The sequence below is a fragment of the Silurus meridionalis genome, chromosome 27 (genome assembly GCF_014805685.1).
Source record: "Silurus meridionalis isolate SWU-2019-XX chromosome 27, ASM1480568v1, whole genome shotgun sequence".
Lineage (NCBI taxonomy): Eukaryota > Metazoa > Chordata > Actinopteri > Siluriformes > Siluridae > Silurus > Silurus meridionalis.
The window spans coordinates 11,769,848-11,784,950 of record NC_060910.1 but is presented as its reverse complement, the minus strand read 5'-3'; the positions used below and the strand labels follow the sequence as shown (position 1 = coordinate 11,784,950).

At 38.1% G+C, this 15,103-nt stretch overlaps 1 protein-coding gene across 1 annotated transcript in view; it reads left to right on the top strand.

Annotated features, from left to right (window-relative positions):
- wdfy3 (WD repeat and FYVE domain containing 3) overlaps nucleotides 1-15,103 on the top strand; it is an 88,900-nt gene that overhangs the window by 45,840 nt on the left and 27,957 nt on the right. Inside the window, 18 exon segments of the mRNA XM_046841410.1 lie at nucleotides 57-238; nucleotides 1,848-2,079; nucleotides 2,380-2,540; nucleotides 3,742-3,853; nucleotides 3,962-4,152; nucleotides 4,475-4,627; nucleotides 4,934-5,007; nucleotides 5,153-5,314; nucleotides 5,624-5,718; nucleotides 5,848-5,968; nucleotides 6,395-6,612; nucleotides 6,714-6,904; nucleotides 9,961-10,095; nucleotides 11,180-11,359; nucleotides 11,450-11,683; nucleotides 11,920-12,019; nucleotides 12,104-12,264; nucleotides 14,981-15,103. The exon segment at nucleotides 14,981-15,103 is cut by the window's right edge and continues 107 nt beyond it. Coding sequence (XP_046697366.1) covers nucleotides 57-238; nucleotides 1,848-2,079; nucleotides 2,380-2,540; nucleotides 3,742-3,853; nucleotides 3,962-4,152; nucleotides 4,475-4,627; nucleotides 4,934-5,007; nucleotides 5,153-5,314; nucleotides 5,624-5,718; nucleotides 5,848-5,968; nucleotides 6,395-6,612; nucleotides 6,714-6,904; nucleotides 9,961-10,095; nucleotides 11,180-11,359; nucleotides 11,450-11,683; nucleotides 11,920-12,019; nucleotides 12,104-12,264; nucleotides 14,981-15,103 — 2,825 coding nt within the window.

Sequence of the window (15,103 nt, the reverse complement as noted above, 5' to 3'; positions counted from 1 at the left end):
TTTCTTTTGTCTGGTTTACCGTGTGTGACCTCACTTCCTATGTCGGCGCTCCACAGCGGATGACTTCAGCGAGGAGTCTTCGTTCTACGAGCTGCTGCCGTGCTGCGCCCGTTTCCGCTGCGCTGACCTCATCAGCGAGGGCCAGTGGCACCACCTGGTGCTGGTCATGAGCAAAGGGATGCTGAAGAACAGCATGGCTGCACTGTACATTGACGGCCAGCTGGTTAACACCGTCAAGGTGAGACCTGAAAGATTTTTGGGGGTTTTTTTGCAGAATTTTTTCTAACAATATTTTCCATTCAGTTGATTCACATATGTATAATTTTATCCAGTCTAACAGCTTCTTCATGGCTCATAATCCTGCTCTTTTTAAAGCTCAATTATGGCTATTAGGTGTCATTATCCAGCTTTCACACTTAGTTGGTTTGCCCAGTGTTCCTTTGTTGCCTCATTGTACTTGTATTGTGCCTCTAATTCTGCAGTTCTGTTCTCAGCATCACTTTTAGATTTGAGCAAAATATATCTTATTATTATCTACATTTCTGAACATTTTGTTTATGAACATTTTTGAGGAAACAAACAGGAAAACAATTCCTATCCGTTTTGCTTAAAATGAGCCACACAAACATTCTGAAATATGAATTTGCTTCAGAAGAGTATATAAAGTTTAAATTTGTTTAAATAGAGATAATACTGACCTGAATGTTGTCCTGCATGACAGAATTTCCAAGAGGCAAAGCATGAGTATAAAACAGATCTATGATTTGAGAGTTAAAAGCCATTAACAATTTTGATATTATTAAATACATAGTATTAAAACATGCTATTACTAATAAATTTCACAGACATTTCTGACTTTCCCGGAAGTTACTCAAGTGCCTGTTTCAGTGCTTTTTTCAGTGCAATAAATATGGCTGGTTTATTTAATAATAATAATAATAACAATAATGATAATAATAATAATAATAATAACAACAATAACAATAATGGTAATAATAATAATAATGAATAACTTAATGGTTGGATATAAATGTGTAAATAAATTTTAGGGTAAAAATAATAATTTGATTTAGAAATAATTGTCTCAGAATAAACACTACATAAAAAAAATTTTGGGCACGTGCCCATAATTATGGCATGTGCTTTTTGAACATCCCACTCTGCTCTTATAATAACCTCCACTCTACTAGGAAGATGTTCAACTAGACGTTGGAGTGTGATTGTGGAGGTTTGTGCTCATTCAACCACAAGGGTGTTAGTAAAATCCGGTACTAATGTAGGGGGAGGAGACCTGGAGTGCAGTCATCTGTTAGGGTCGAGGTTAGACCTTTATAGCAGGCCACTCAAGATCTTCCACTCTAAGTTTATCTTCATGGAGCTGGCTTTTTGCACAGGGGCAATGTGATGCTGGGCAGGTTCAAGTGAAGGGGAAATTAAATTTGACCACGTTCTTAATAGCACAAATAGTGTATTTTATTTATTTTTTATAATGTATTTCAATACAATTTTTGAATGTATTATTTCACTGGATTTACATCTCTGTCTCTGTTTAGCTTAAATGTAATTAAGTTAAATAATCTTTTAAAAAAAGCATAGAAAATAAATAAGGATTTCACCGATTTGTGTATCTGAGCGGAGGTAAAGAATGTAAGCTTATTATCTGACTCTTGCTTGTGCAGGTTGTGCAGTAACAAATCACACCTCCTTTGTGGTTTGCGTTTGATTCTTTTAATCTGAAGTCAGATAAAGCAAGAGAGCTAACCACCAAACAAACCACCCAGTCACCTCAAACCACTTCCTCCCTTTTCACCTCCTTGACTTCCTTCTCTGTCTCCTTCACTATCTAGCTCCATTACGTCCACAGTGTACCTGGTGGCTCCGGGGCTGCCAACGCCCCTGTGGTGAGCACGGTGTACGGCTACATCGGGACTCCTCCTGCTCAGCGGCAGATCTCCTCTCTGGTGTGGCGTTTGGGACCTACACACTTCCTGGAAGAAGTGCTGCCTGCTGCCAGCGTGAGCACCATTTATGAACTCGGGCCTAACTACGTGGGCAGCTTTCAAGCCGTCTACTTGCCATGTGAGTGGTTTTAGCTAAGCTGAGATATATTTCATTTATTTTGTATGTGTGCTTAATGTGTGTTTGGAACGTCATGGATTTTCAGTTAAGTACTATATGAATACAAATAATGTTTATGTTTATTAAATTCAACATTCAAGCAAACTCTTGACTCTCCAAAAATGCAATTAATTACATACCATATGGGGGGAAAAATACAGTCCGTTTGAGACAAGGCTTTGCTCAGAGTTTCTAATGTCTTTTGTGTTTGAAGAATCTGATGCTGGCTTCCTGTATTCATCTGATGTATCTTTTCCACAGGTAAAGACTCGAAGGCAGAAGCTGTTCCACCGTGTCCCGTCTCACTGGTTCCAGAGGAGAAGGTGTCCTTTAGTCTATACGCCCTCTCGGTCTCCGCGCTCACCGTGGCCAAGATACGCAAGGCCTACAACAAACTGGACAGCAAGGCCATCGCCAAACAGGTGAACGACCTTTTGTGCAAGGTTATGTGTAGAATGTAATAAATACAGATGTCGAAGATATTAAAACTAAAACCCAAGGATATACAATTTAATATTGAATAAAATCATAGCCAATGCTACTATTATTAATTATATAATCACATTATATTATATGTAATAAATTATATTGTAGTATATTGTATTTAAACTTTAACACATATGCCAATGTTTCCGCAGGGTCTTAAATGTAAAAATAAAACTTTTAGGCCACAAAAAGTTTTAAATTCGCTGCTGTAGATAATTATTCTTTTTTTTAATTAAGTCTTAATTTTCTGATGTCCATGTAATGTTAATTTTCCTTTAATGCTCATTGAAATGCCCCTCGCAGCACTTTAGAACGTTTTCGACGAATCTCTCTCGGATTGTACCACAGATTTTATTTGTCAAATATGAGGAAGTGCAATTTTAGCGATGCTTGGCCTTAACTGGCTTGGTTGAGGCCATCGTATTTGTTGTGATATAGAGCTTAAATGTATTTCTTCAAGGTCTTAAAAGGGTTTGAATTTGATTTTGTGAAACCTGCAAAAAACCCTGATATGCAGTCTTTGAATTAGTTTCCTACCTAATTTTATATCTGAATATTCACATTTAATGTACTACAAATCTCATACAAAGTTTTCTTTTCGTTCTGTTTGTTTTAAACACTGGGTAGAAATTGCTTTTGTGTCAGTACGGCTTTAGCTCTCAGTAAATGCTATTAAAACGATTAGGTAACAGTAATGTAATGTGTGAGAAATGTATTTTCTCATCAGTGGATTAATATTCCACAAACGATTCGATGAAGTCTGTTTTTGGCAGCGGACTGAGGTTTTGGAAGGAGTTTTTAAGAGTAAGTGCACATTCAGCAATACTGCAGAAAAGCAGCATCAGCATGTCGCTGTGTTGCTTCACAGTCAGGTGTGTTATAGTCATGATTTTATAACATCATGATGGAATCTGGAGCCAGGTGGTGTTTTTGGGGGAAACAAAAATACAAAAAAAACATCCCAATAGGGATATTAAATGTAATCCTGTGTGAAAGAAATGTTAATGTCCTAATCATTGTTTAACTGTAGGTTAGGGTTTAATATGACAGTCTGATCTGTACCATTTGAAATAGCACATTTTTGGCTTTATATGACACCGTATGTATAATCTCTAAAATACTGTCTCCTCTTTACAGCTGGCGGTCTCATCTCATGAGAACGCCACTCCGGTGAAGCTCCTCCACAATGCCGCAGGCCATTTGATCGGACCTGCCAGGACCATCGGCGCTGCTGTTATAGGCTACCTGGGTATGAATTCGGCCATGATTTAAATCTCACCGATTGTGTCAGAGCACAACTATTTTGGTATGTTCATTCTTTTCAGTAGGAACGATTTCATCCCATCCTCTCCTACAGGTGTCAGAGCCTTTGTTCCCACCCCAGTAGCCACCACATTGCAGTATGTAGGTGGTGCTGCTGCCATTCTTGGCTTAGTGGCCATGGCATCGGACGTAGAAGGGCTGTATGCAGCCGTCAAAGCTCTGGTCTGTGTGGTCAAGAGCAACCCACTGGCCAGTAAAGAGATGGAGCGCATCAGAGGATACCAGGTGAACCTCACTTTTGTATATACAAAAAATGATTGCCTTTCTGGTTTTATTGTTTATAACCGGATCATTGATTCAGCCACACAAGTCTAGCATGTCTGATTCCAGTCTAGCATGTCTGATTCCAGTCTAGCATGTCTAATTTCTAGGTAGAAGTAGAAACCTGATAATGACTCTTGCTTGAATAAACTGCCTGAAGAATGAAACGTGTTCACGTTACTTGCTATAACAATTGAGCTGCTCTTTTATTTATGTTGTAACTGCTTTATTATGCACGTCTTTTAGAAAGTTATGGGTAATAGATCTATTTTGTGTCTATCTGTAGTTACTGGCCATGTTGCTGAAGAAGAAGCGCTCACTACTAAACAGCCACATCCTGCACCTGACCTTCTCGTTGGTGGGCACCGTAGACAGCGGCCATGAGACTTCCATCATTCCCAACTCCACGGCTTTCCAAGACCTGCTCTGTGACTTCGAGGTACAAAGTTCACTGTGCTTTTGTAACATTGTTACATAACAATCTGCAGTCCGAGATCTTTTCTTAAACCAGGTTTCAAATTTTTGGTTCATATTTTATTTGTTACATAAAATTTGAAATTTGAAACCTGGTTTAAGAAAAGATTTAGGTTGGGATCAGTTTGTTTGGATTAATCTGCTTGCTTCTGAACCATTTTTAGAAAAATTATATTGACTCAATTTAATGAGCAGATTTGAGTATACTGATTATATAAAGTTGATTGGTTGATACTTCCTGATTAAGGTGTACACATTTCCTGCCCCACAGGTATGGCTACACGCTCCATACGAACTGCACCTGTCTCTGTTTGAGCACTTCATTGAACTCCTGACTGAATCCAGGTGAGACTTTTCACTCCCATCAACATTTCCTTTTATCAGATAATCTTACTTTCTTTAATGGTTTTGCCCCCAAAAAATAAATTTTTGATACAGTTGGTGAATGTAATTAAACGGAACAAATTGAATTTCTGTCTGCTTGTTCCAGCGAGGCTGCGAAGAACGCTAAGCTCCTCCGAGAGTTTCAGCTGATCCCCAAACTCCTGCTTACACTGAGGGACCAAACGCTTTCTCAGCCTACAGTGGCCGCTATCAGCAATGTCCTCAGCCTGCTTCTGCAGGGTTTCCCTAATTCCTACGACCTTCTTCGGTACACTGTTCACCCGTACTCCTTAAAACACATCCCACCTTTAGCAGTACAGCAGTGTTATTTTTGAATGCGTATATTTATATTATTATAATAATGCTAAAAATAAATCACCAATTATGACTTTTCCATATAAGTTTCCATTTATATATAATTTATTGTTTACAATTGTTGAACCTTAAATTGTAATTTTAGTTTAGCTAGGTATCAGATCCCAGCATTTTTAAGGATCATTAATATGCTTAAGTGCTTTAATAAGTTTCCTAGTTGTGATGGTTTTCTGGCACTAAATACTTTGTGCCTTAATTTTAGATTCGGCCAGTTCATCTCATCCACTCTGCCTACGTTTGCCGTCTGTGAGAAGTTTGTGGTTATGGAGGTTAATAATGAGGAGAAGGTCGAAGGAGGTGAGACTGATTCTGATTTTAATATTAGACATAAAATGCATGATGTGCTGCATTTCAGTGTACAAATTACACCACCATTAAATTTTCCTCCCAAGTGATAGTAAATCTGACTGCCTGCATTCTGTCCAGGAAACGAGGAGGATTTTGGAGGGCTTCTCTCGTCCAATGTAATCCTACTGCGCAATCGACTGCTAGACATCCTGCTCAAACTGCTTTTCAGCTCCAAGGAGAAATGCACTGTTAATGCACAGTAAAGTATCATTTTAATTTGTTAATGACCTTAAAGCTAATTATGACAATAAGCGTATTAGCAAAAGTATTTGGACATGTGAATTTTCCTGCCTTACGTGGTTCTTGCCCAAACTGTTACCACTGTTACTCAAACAGCTGAAGAAGTAAATGCTGTAATGCTCGATTGGTCTGTTTTGGTAGCAAAAGGTGACCAACACAATATAAGGCAGTTGGTCATAATGTTATACCTGATCAGTGTATTTATAGGTTTCCAGTAAAATGAGTGCATGGTGTAAAATCTGCATGCATACAATTATTTTAACACACGTTTCCCATTTCCCAGAGATGATCATAAAAACCCAGGACAAATGAAATGCATGTCATAGATCCATAGGTCATTTTTACTGACATATTGTCTGAATGAGATGAACTCTGTCACCTGCAGGGCATGTGAGGAGCTTGTGCGCACACTGGGATTTGATTGGCTGCTGATGTTCATGGAGGAACACATTCACTCGAGCACAGTGACCGTGGCGCTTTGGATTCTGGTGGCGCTGCTGAGCAATCAGAGTATCCTCAGCCGCTTTAAAGAGGGTCTGTGTGGCGGTGGCTGGCTCGAACACACCGATTCGGTGCTCACCAACAAGATCGGCACGGTGCTCGGTGAGCGTCTGTTCTGGATTATAGAACTGCGTCAATTGCTGTTGATTTGAAGTCGGCCGAAAAGTAAACTCTTCCCTCGCTTTATTTCTATGTTGCTTCAGGATTCAACGTGGGACGCAGTGCAGGCGGCAGGTCCACTGTGCGTGAGATAAACCGCGACGCCTGTCATTTCCCAGGATTCCCTGTGATGCAGACATTGCTGCCCAAACACACCAATGTACCTGAGCTTTACTTCCTGCTTATGGCACTGTTCCTGCAGCAGCCCGTCACTGAGCTCCCTGAGAGCCTGCAGGTACATGTCAGTATGCAACCTTTATTCCCTACTAATCGTACTAACCGTGTGTGTTTGTAACCACGTGTGCGATGTGTTCACTTTTTTGTCCGTACCTGTTCTGTCCAAAGCTTTCGTGTGTTCATTCCTCTGTCTATCATTTGTCCTTCCACAAATTCACTGCATGCATGCAGATAAAGGTAGAATAGCATAAAAAATCCAGCAGGTGTTTGATATTTTAAGATGGCATAACAATTTGACTAAGTATTTTAATCACAGATCATTTTGTAATAAACAGTTTACGTTTATGGTATTTTGGCGGATGCCCTTATCCAGAGCGACTTACAATTACATCAACCATATCTCAATCATTATGGCTGAGGGTTTAGGCTCATGCTTAAGGGCCCACCAGGGGCACTTTGGTGGTGCTGGGATTTGAACTCGCAACCTTCCGATCAGTAGTCTGAGATTTTAACCACGCTACCATTTCCCCGATTTAGCAGACATTATTTTTTATTGATCTTTATTAGTGTATTAGTTTAAATCAGCAAAAAGTAATATGTTAATAATGTACAGTACTGGATATTCTTCTTTAAATGTGTTGATTTCTTATTCACCACTTTTTAAAATAAAGAATAACAAGAATAATCGAAAAACCATACAGGAGTGTAGACAGAGTTCCTAAGATGCCATTAAATGAGCGCGGTGCAAATATAATTTTTTACTCAATAATACTTTTTAATGATTTAATTGAATAATCAATTATTAATATTCAGATAATTGTTCAGACAAACTAATAGAACAATTGTTCACTTTTAAGATTTTCTTCACCTTTGTAGTTTATCAGAGCTAAGCAGAAATAATATTTTACTGTTTACATTTCCTAGTGTACATTTTATTAATCAAGAATACACAGATATACTTTAGTCAAGTCATACGAACCCTTTTTCCTCACCATTGTCAAAAGCATTTAATAGGAATTATGCATTCACAAAGTTCCCTTTCTGCTAACAACCATAATATACTAAAAACTAAATTCTAGGAGGAAACATATCTGTGGTTGAATTGTGTTTCATGGTATATGGTTTCATATTTTTGTGCATGTTATTTATGTTTATTGCAAGACAGGAGTTTTATGTGCTGATTATGCATGCCTTCAGCACAGATTTTGGGACTCACAGCTGAAAATGCCCTACCTAACTTTAAATGTTAACAGTTCATGACAAAAAATAGGCTACAAACACAGTTTAAATATCTTTCAAAAGAAGACACTTTGAGCTTTACTGTACATTATTCAAAGTTGATCTTGCTTAAAAAGATAATAAGTTATAAAAAGTTATAGATGATAACCATAAAAAAAATAATTCTTGCCTTTATATATAAATACATGAAATCCGTCCTGGAGCAATCCAGAAAAGTACTGGGTTAAAAGCCACATGAGTTTATATTTGAAATGTTATTAAGATTTTTATAACAAAGGAGATTTCTACAAACATTTATCTGAGACTATGTCTGATCCTTTTCTCCCTCCCCCTGTTTGAGAGACACCTGCTAAACTTAGGTGGCTATTCATACTCTATTTATACAGTTTGCATAGAAATTAATGACTGACCATTAAAGGCTATTGTTATAAATGTTTGTCTATTTATACTGAATTGGCATTCATATTGATGGCCAGGTAGCCAGACAAGCTATTGTTTTACAGTCATGACCATTCATATTGATGTCTGGCCTTTCATCTAAACAATTTACACACACACACACACACACACACACACACACACTTCAAGAATTTCTCTTATAACATCGTATAAAACTGTAAAGGGAGATATATTGTAACTTACAGATGTAAAATAGCATCCCCATGCAGATCTCCAAGTCTCTGTTGTTACTCCGCCCACAATAATATTTTCCACATTGCTGCTTTGTGCAAATCTCCAATAAAACTGTTTTGACTGTCTATTTTTGTAAACAAAGCCCAGTTAGCACGAGCTAATGTTTATAAGCAGCTGTTTGTGCCGAACTGAGAGCTGCATCACTTACTGGTTTGTCACTATGCACGTGCTGCTTCGGCCAGTAAGAGTTTGTAAAGGGTAATAAAACTAAGACTCACACACGTGGGGAATAAAATCCTCCCATATATCGTTAGAATTATTAACATTTTTCATCAATAATTTTGTTTCCATAATGCTACTGGCTGGAAATAAAAGGTTTGAAATTATCAGAATAAAATGATCAGGTGGTGCAGAATAAAAACATAACGACACCTGCAGAGAGAGTGGAGACCTAACCCGAATTCCGCCTTATACTACTTTTTTATTTTGTGGTCTCATTTGTTTTGTAACACTATATTATTCCAGCCATAGTTTTGTTTTGTTTTTATCAGCAAGATCTCGTTTTTTTATGCGAAAGTTATTCCGAAATATATAAACACAAACACCAGCCAAAGTTCTGTGACATAAACAAAAGGAATAACCATCTTAATTTCAACACTATTGTTTGTTTGGAGCAAAAATGCTTTACGGCATGTTGTTCAGTGGAGCTTTATCTTTCCTAATAAACCGGGATTAGCAGCAGCGGATGTGTTTGTGAGTCGTTATTACAATAATAATGTAAGTAGTGCTTTTTTTATGCATGTTGTTGGTGTGTACTGCTCACACACATTCAGCAAATACATTCGTTATACGTTTTCCATTGAGAAACAGTGATCTGAAATCGCTGCTTTAGAATAATGTATAGTTAGTCATGGTTACTCTTCTCCCTATTTATTTAATCAATTGCTAAACATTAACACATGCGAACAATGGGATATCGTCACGCTGGCGCAACCTCGAAGACTAAGAGGTTAAAAAATTTGTGCGGAAGTGATTCACAATAAAATGATTCTTTCTGTGCTTTAAATATGTTTCTGCCATTTAATTTGAAACATTCTATTAGTGTTAAATATATATTATTTAATAGCCACTACTCTGACTCCGAATTTTTTTATTAAATTGACTCGACATTGTGAAAGTTCGTAAAACTTAAGCGAAACCTAAAGTAAAGAGAAAAGTGACACCTTCTCTGTGTCTGTGCAGTTTGACTTGGACTCCATCTGGAGGTTCATATTTGGGGTTCCAGCCTCCAGTGCCACAGTGGTGGGCTCCATCCACAACGTGTGTACTGAGGCAGCCTTCCTGTTGCTGGCAATGCTGCGCAGCATGCTGAACCTGGTGAGGCCTTAGCGTCTGTTTGCTTCTGTTTTCTCTTGAGTGTTCTGAATTATATACAGTATTGTAGGCAGGTGTGAAGAAATGCTTTAAAGTAAGAATGCCTTAAAATATATATATATATTAATTGTTTATTTTATTATCAATGTGCTAAGTAAGCTAAGTGCTAAGTGAGCAACCTGGTAGTTATAATGTATCAGCAATGTCTCTCCCAGGCAAAGATTTTAAAGTAGACGCGCTGTTATTTTAAAGAAGCACAGAGTAACAGGCGATTTTAACGACCGTAGATGCAGTGGTCGGCCAAGGAAACTTAATGCAACAGATTAAAAAAAACATCATGCTTAAAATCGGAAGATGCCCAGCATTGATAGCAGCAAAGAACTGGTGGGAACCATTGGGACCTCTTTACTGTCTGGAGAATGCTGGCCTGAAAATTTTTCAGATAAATGGCAGCAGATGATCTGGACTGATGAGTAAAAATCTGAAATATTTGACTGTAGAAGGAGGAAAGTTGTTTGCCGATGGGCTAGAAAGCGCTACAGTTATGTCTGCAGACAACAGTGAAGCATGGTGGAGGTTTCCTGCTTGTTTGTGGCTGCATTTCTGCAAATGGAGTTGGAGATTTGGTCAGGATTAATAGTGTCCTCAATATTGAGAAATACAAGAAGATACTTCATCATGCAGTACCGTCAGAGAGGCGTCTGATTGGCCCTACATTTATTCTGCAGCAAGACAATGACCCCAGACATACAGCTAGTGTCATTAAGAATGATCTTCAGGATACAGAAGAGCAACAAACCCTAGAAAGGCTGGTTTGGCCACCACAGAATCTTGATGGGGATGTCTGTATGTCGATATGAAGAGGATTTGAGGCAGCTTACATCCACAGAAAATCTGTGGTTAGTTCTCCAAGACGTTTTGAAAAATCTACCTGCCAAGTTCCTTTAAAAATACTGTGCAGGCGTACCTTGATGAATTGGTGCTTTTAAAGCATTCTCACTTTAAAGCATTCTTTCACACATTTGAACCGACTTCAGATATGTCTGTGTATTCTTAATTCATGCTTAATTCATTCTCGCATGTGTAGCCTTGGCAGTCGGAGGAAGAAGGCTCTTGGCTCAGGGAATACCCGGTCACACTGATGCAGTTTTTCCGTTACCTATATCACAACGTGCCCGACCTGGCACCCATGTGGCACAGCCCAGATTTCCTGTGTGCCCTTGCAGCTGCAGTCTTCCCCTTCAATATTCGACCCTATTCTGAGATGGTACAGTCCCTTATTCATATTTTTTTGCACATTATGTGGAAATTCCATTCATTCATTTAAGTAATTTTTCATTCTTAACGTTTTTCTCAGGTCAGTGATTTGGATGATGAAGCTGGCTCACCAACTGAAGAATTCAAAGCCTTTGCAGGAGACACAGGCATGAACCGCAGCCAATCAGAGTACTGTAACGTGGGTGCCAAGACATACCTGACCAATCATCCAGCCAAGAAGTACGTGTTCGATTTCATGAGAGTGTTGATCATGGAGAACCTGTGTATGACTCCTGCCAACAAGCAGACGCCCATTTTAGACCTCCTGTTAGAGGTGAGTTTCCTTCAGAGTCTTTATTTCCTTTTATTGATTAGTCGCATGCACGATAGCACGTGTAAGGAAACCAGGAATTTACACAAATGAAAAGCTTTCAAAATCATTAGTCAAAGTCCATCAACTCGCTGCAGTTACAGCATCACACATGCTTCGTTGTCCTGACAACACCAATAAAGCATTTTAAATATTTCTCAGCATTTGTGCGCCAAGACTGATGTGATGTTTGTTTCCAGGCTTCGCCAGAGCGCTCCACCAGATCCCAGCAGAAAGAATTCCAGTCCTACATCCTGGATGGTGTGATGGAACATCTCCTTGCTGCTGATGTGCTTCTGGGTCAGGATTTAGTTTGGATCTTTGCTTTATTCAGATTTATATAATGCAGCTCTCTTATAATGGCTGTGAACTTTTTCCCCACAGGAGAAGACGCATCAATGCCCATTACGACTGGGGGAAATTACCAGGTCCTGGTCAACAACGTGTTTTACTTTGCTCAGCGGGTGGTGGACAAACTGTGGCAGGGAATGTTTAATAAGGAGTCCAAACTTGTGGTGGAGTTCATAGTGCAGCTGATCAGCCAGGTGACGTTTCCATATGCATGAACAACATTTTGCACACATAGTTACAGACTGTTGTAACATCAAGTGGTTCATCTTATATAATTAAATAAAAATTATAATTAATTGAACATTTTTAAATGGTTAATATCCAGCACCTTGGCCAACAGGTTACTTGAATCAGGAGTCTCCAATCACCAGATAATTTGCCATTGGGCCATACAGAAAGAATACAATTAAATTTATTAAAAATTATTATAAAATTATTATTTTATTTCCGTTTTGCTGACTTTCGCAGTGTATCAGGGTGTTTTACTCTTCCGCCTGGGCCAATTTCCCACACTTGTTTCAGTTGCAGTTTTTTTATGCATCTATAAATTAAGTTTCTATTGATTTTGTATTGTGTTGAATTGAGTTGCATTTACATATAATTTGATTATATCCAGGTTTCCTATGCATTTTGAAAAAGTATGAAAATTTGATTTTGATTGATTTCCAGGTCTGGATTAGTATAGAAAAAAAGTAGTAATATTGACAAATATTTGTGTTTTCTAAAATGTAAAATTAGGAATTTGTAAAGATTATTAATTATTATTATTATTATTATTTTTTTTTGGAAACCAAAGGACACTTTTACACAAATGTGGATACATTTGAAAACGTTTTCATTTAAAATCCATACTTTTTTTTTTCCAATCGTTTTCCAAACGTTGCTCATCCACACTGAAACGTCAGAAAAAGCTTGTTTCTGTATTGCGCATGAGCACAAGTCATTTCCACCTGCCGTTTATTTACTTTCCAGCTCTTAGAAACGTCGTGCCAAAAGCCTCCGTATTCACTGTCTACACTCTGCTTTCAAACATTGTTTTAAAAAAAGCTTGAAAACCCTCTAATGTGGCTAAATTACAACAATTCTGCATAGATGAGTGACCAAAATTCCTCCACAGCGCTGTAACAGACTCATTGGAAGTTTTTACAAACGCTTGATTGCAGTTGTTTCTGCTGAGGGTGGCCCAAGCAGTTATTAGGTTTAGGGGGCAAACACTTTTTCACACAGGGCCATGCAGTTTTGGATTTAGTTTTCCCTCAATAATAAAAACCTTCATTTAAAAACTGCATGTTATGTTTAATTGTGTTATCTTTTACTAATATTTAAATTAGTTTGATGATCTGAAACATTAAAGTGTAATAAACATGCAAAAAAATTAGGAAGGGGGCAAACACTTTTTCACACCACAGTACGTTTGAAAACCTATTAGGGTAGACTTGGCCAAAAGGTGTGGGGTTTTTTTTTGTACAATTAGAATCAGTGCTGCCGAAAGATCTGAACTGCTGTACACTGGATCCGCACAGCTGTGATTGGTTGTTACGTTGTAAGGCAGCAGTTGCCATGACAGTACAAACCCCCCCTGCCCGTGCATCTAAACATATGGAAAACATCAGAAAATCTGACTGACATACATAAGAGATTGCAACGAAGCGTATCTTAATATTTGGATTTTAAAATTATTATTTCAGATGGTAAATGCGGTCCTAAAAATCATTAGGGATGTCTGTATATATGAGTCTGGAAAAGTATGGAATTTTAAAATGAAAAATGTGTAGGAACCCTGAATATCATATAATATGTACATTATTAATATAATATGCACTTTATTGTGTTTAGTTATTTGTGCTCGTTTAGCCACAATGGTGTTAGTAAAGTCAGGTACTGATGTCAGGTGAGGAGGCAGCATTCCTTTCCTTTCCATTCCAAAGATGTTCGATAGGGTTGAGGTCAGATTTTTTTAGCAGGCCACTCAATATATCCCTCTCCAACCCATGTAAAGCACTTCTTCATGGGGTTGGCTTTGTGGACACGAGGAACTTTCATTGCTTTAACAGGCTTGGATCTTCTAGTTTAAGTGAAGGCAAAATCTAATGCTTCCATATCCAAAGACCATCCAATACAGTTTTGTGCCTCCAACTTTGTGTTTTTGAGCAAGAACCATATATGGTCAGTTGTCCCAGTATTTTTGTGCATATAGTGTATAAGCTGTTCACATTGTGTGTGGGAGATGTATATTTATAAACATTGTAGGTAATATGAATGCTAATATTTATTCACCTTAAAACTTTTTATGATAATATTTAATTAATCAGTGAGCGACTGTTGTTGTTAATGTTACTTATAGTGTATTAATGCTGAAGTACATGCCAACTAATGCATTAACCATGTTACCATAGAAACAAGCTTCCCATGCTGGCTGTCTTTTTCAGATAGTTAAAGGCTGCGAGTTATATTAAAAACAAATTATTACGCAAGCATGAAAAGAGTTGCGGAAAGCCCAAGGATACGGCGTAAACATCGCGGAACTCTGCGCACTTTGCACTAACAAGCAAATCGGCACACTTTTGGAGAACGTTGATCAAATTAGCCACCTACTGTAGAAAAAAGCAACCTGGATTGGATGTAATTATGTGGAATTGTGCTGAGAGAACTGAACATTTTTTAGAAGTTATAAGATTATGTTACAGGAAATAATGGCACCTTTTGTTTATTTCTATAGAATCTATAGTCATGTCTCTATAGGTGTAATGCCTCCAATCTCTCACTGTCACCTGTTTCTTGGTCATTATCCTTTTTTCAGTTTGTAATTTTTAAGACATTACTTCTTTCATCTTATTAAACCAGTCTTTTGAATTTGTCGCAGCTCAGATATTAAACTTGTCGTTTCAACTTGTTTGCTTCTTTTATTAGGCCAAGCGGAGGTCTCAGGGCTTGTCACTGGATTGCATCTATCACTGCCTGAATCGCACCGTCTTGTATCAGCTGTGTCGACCGCATAAAACCGTTCCCCAGCAGGTGGCGCTGCTCGATTCG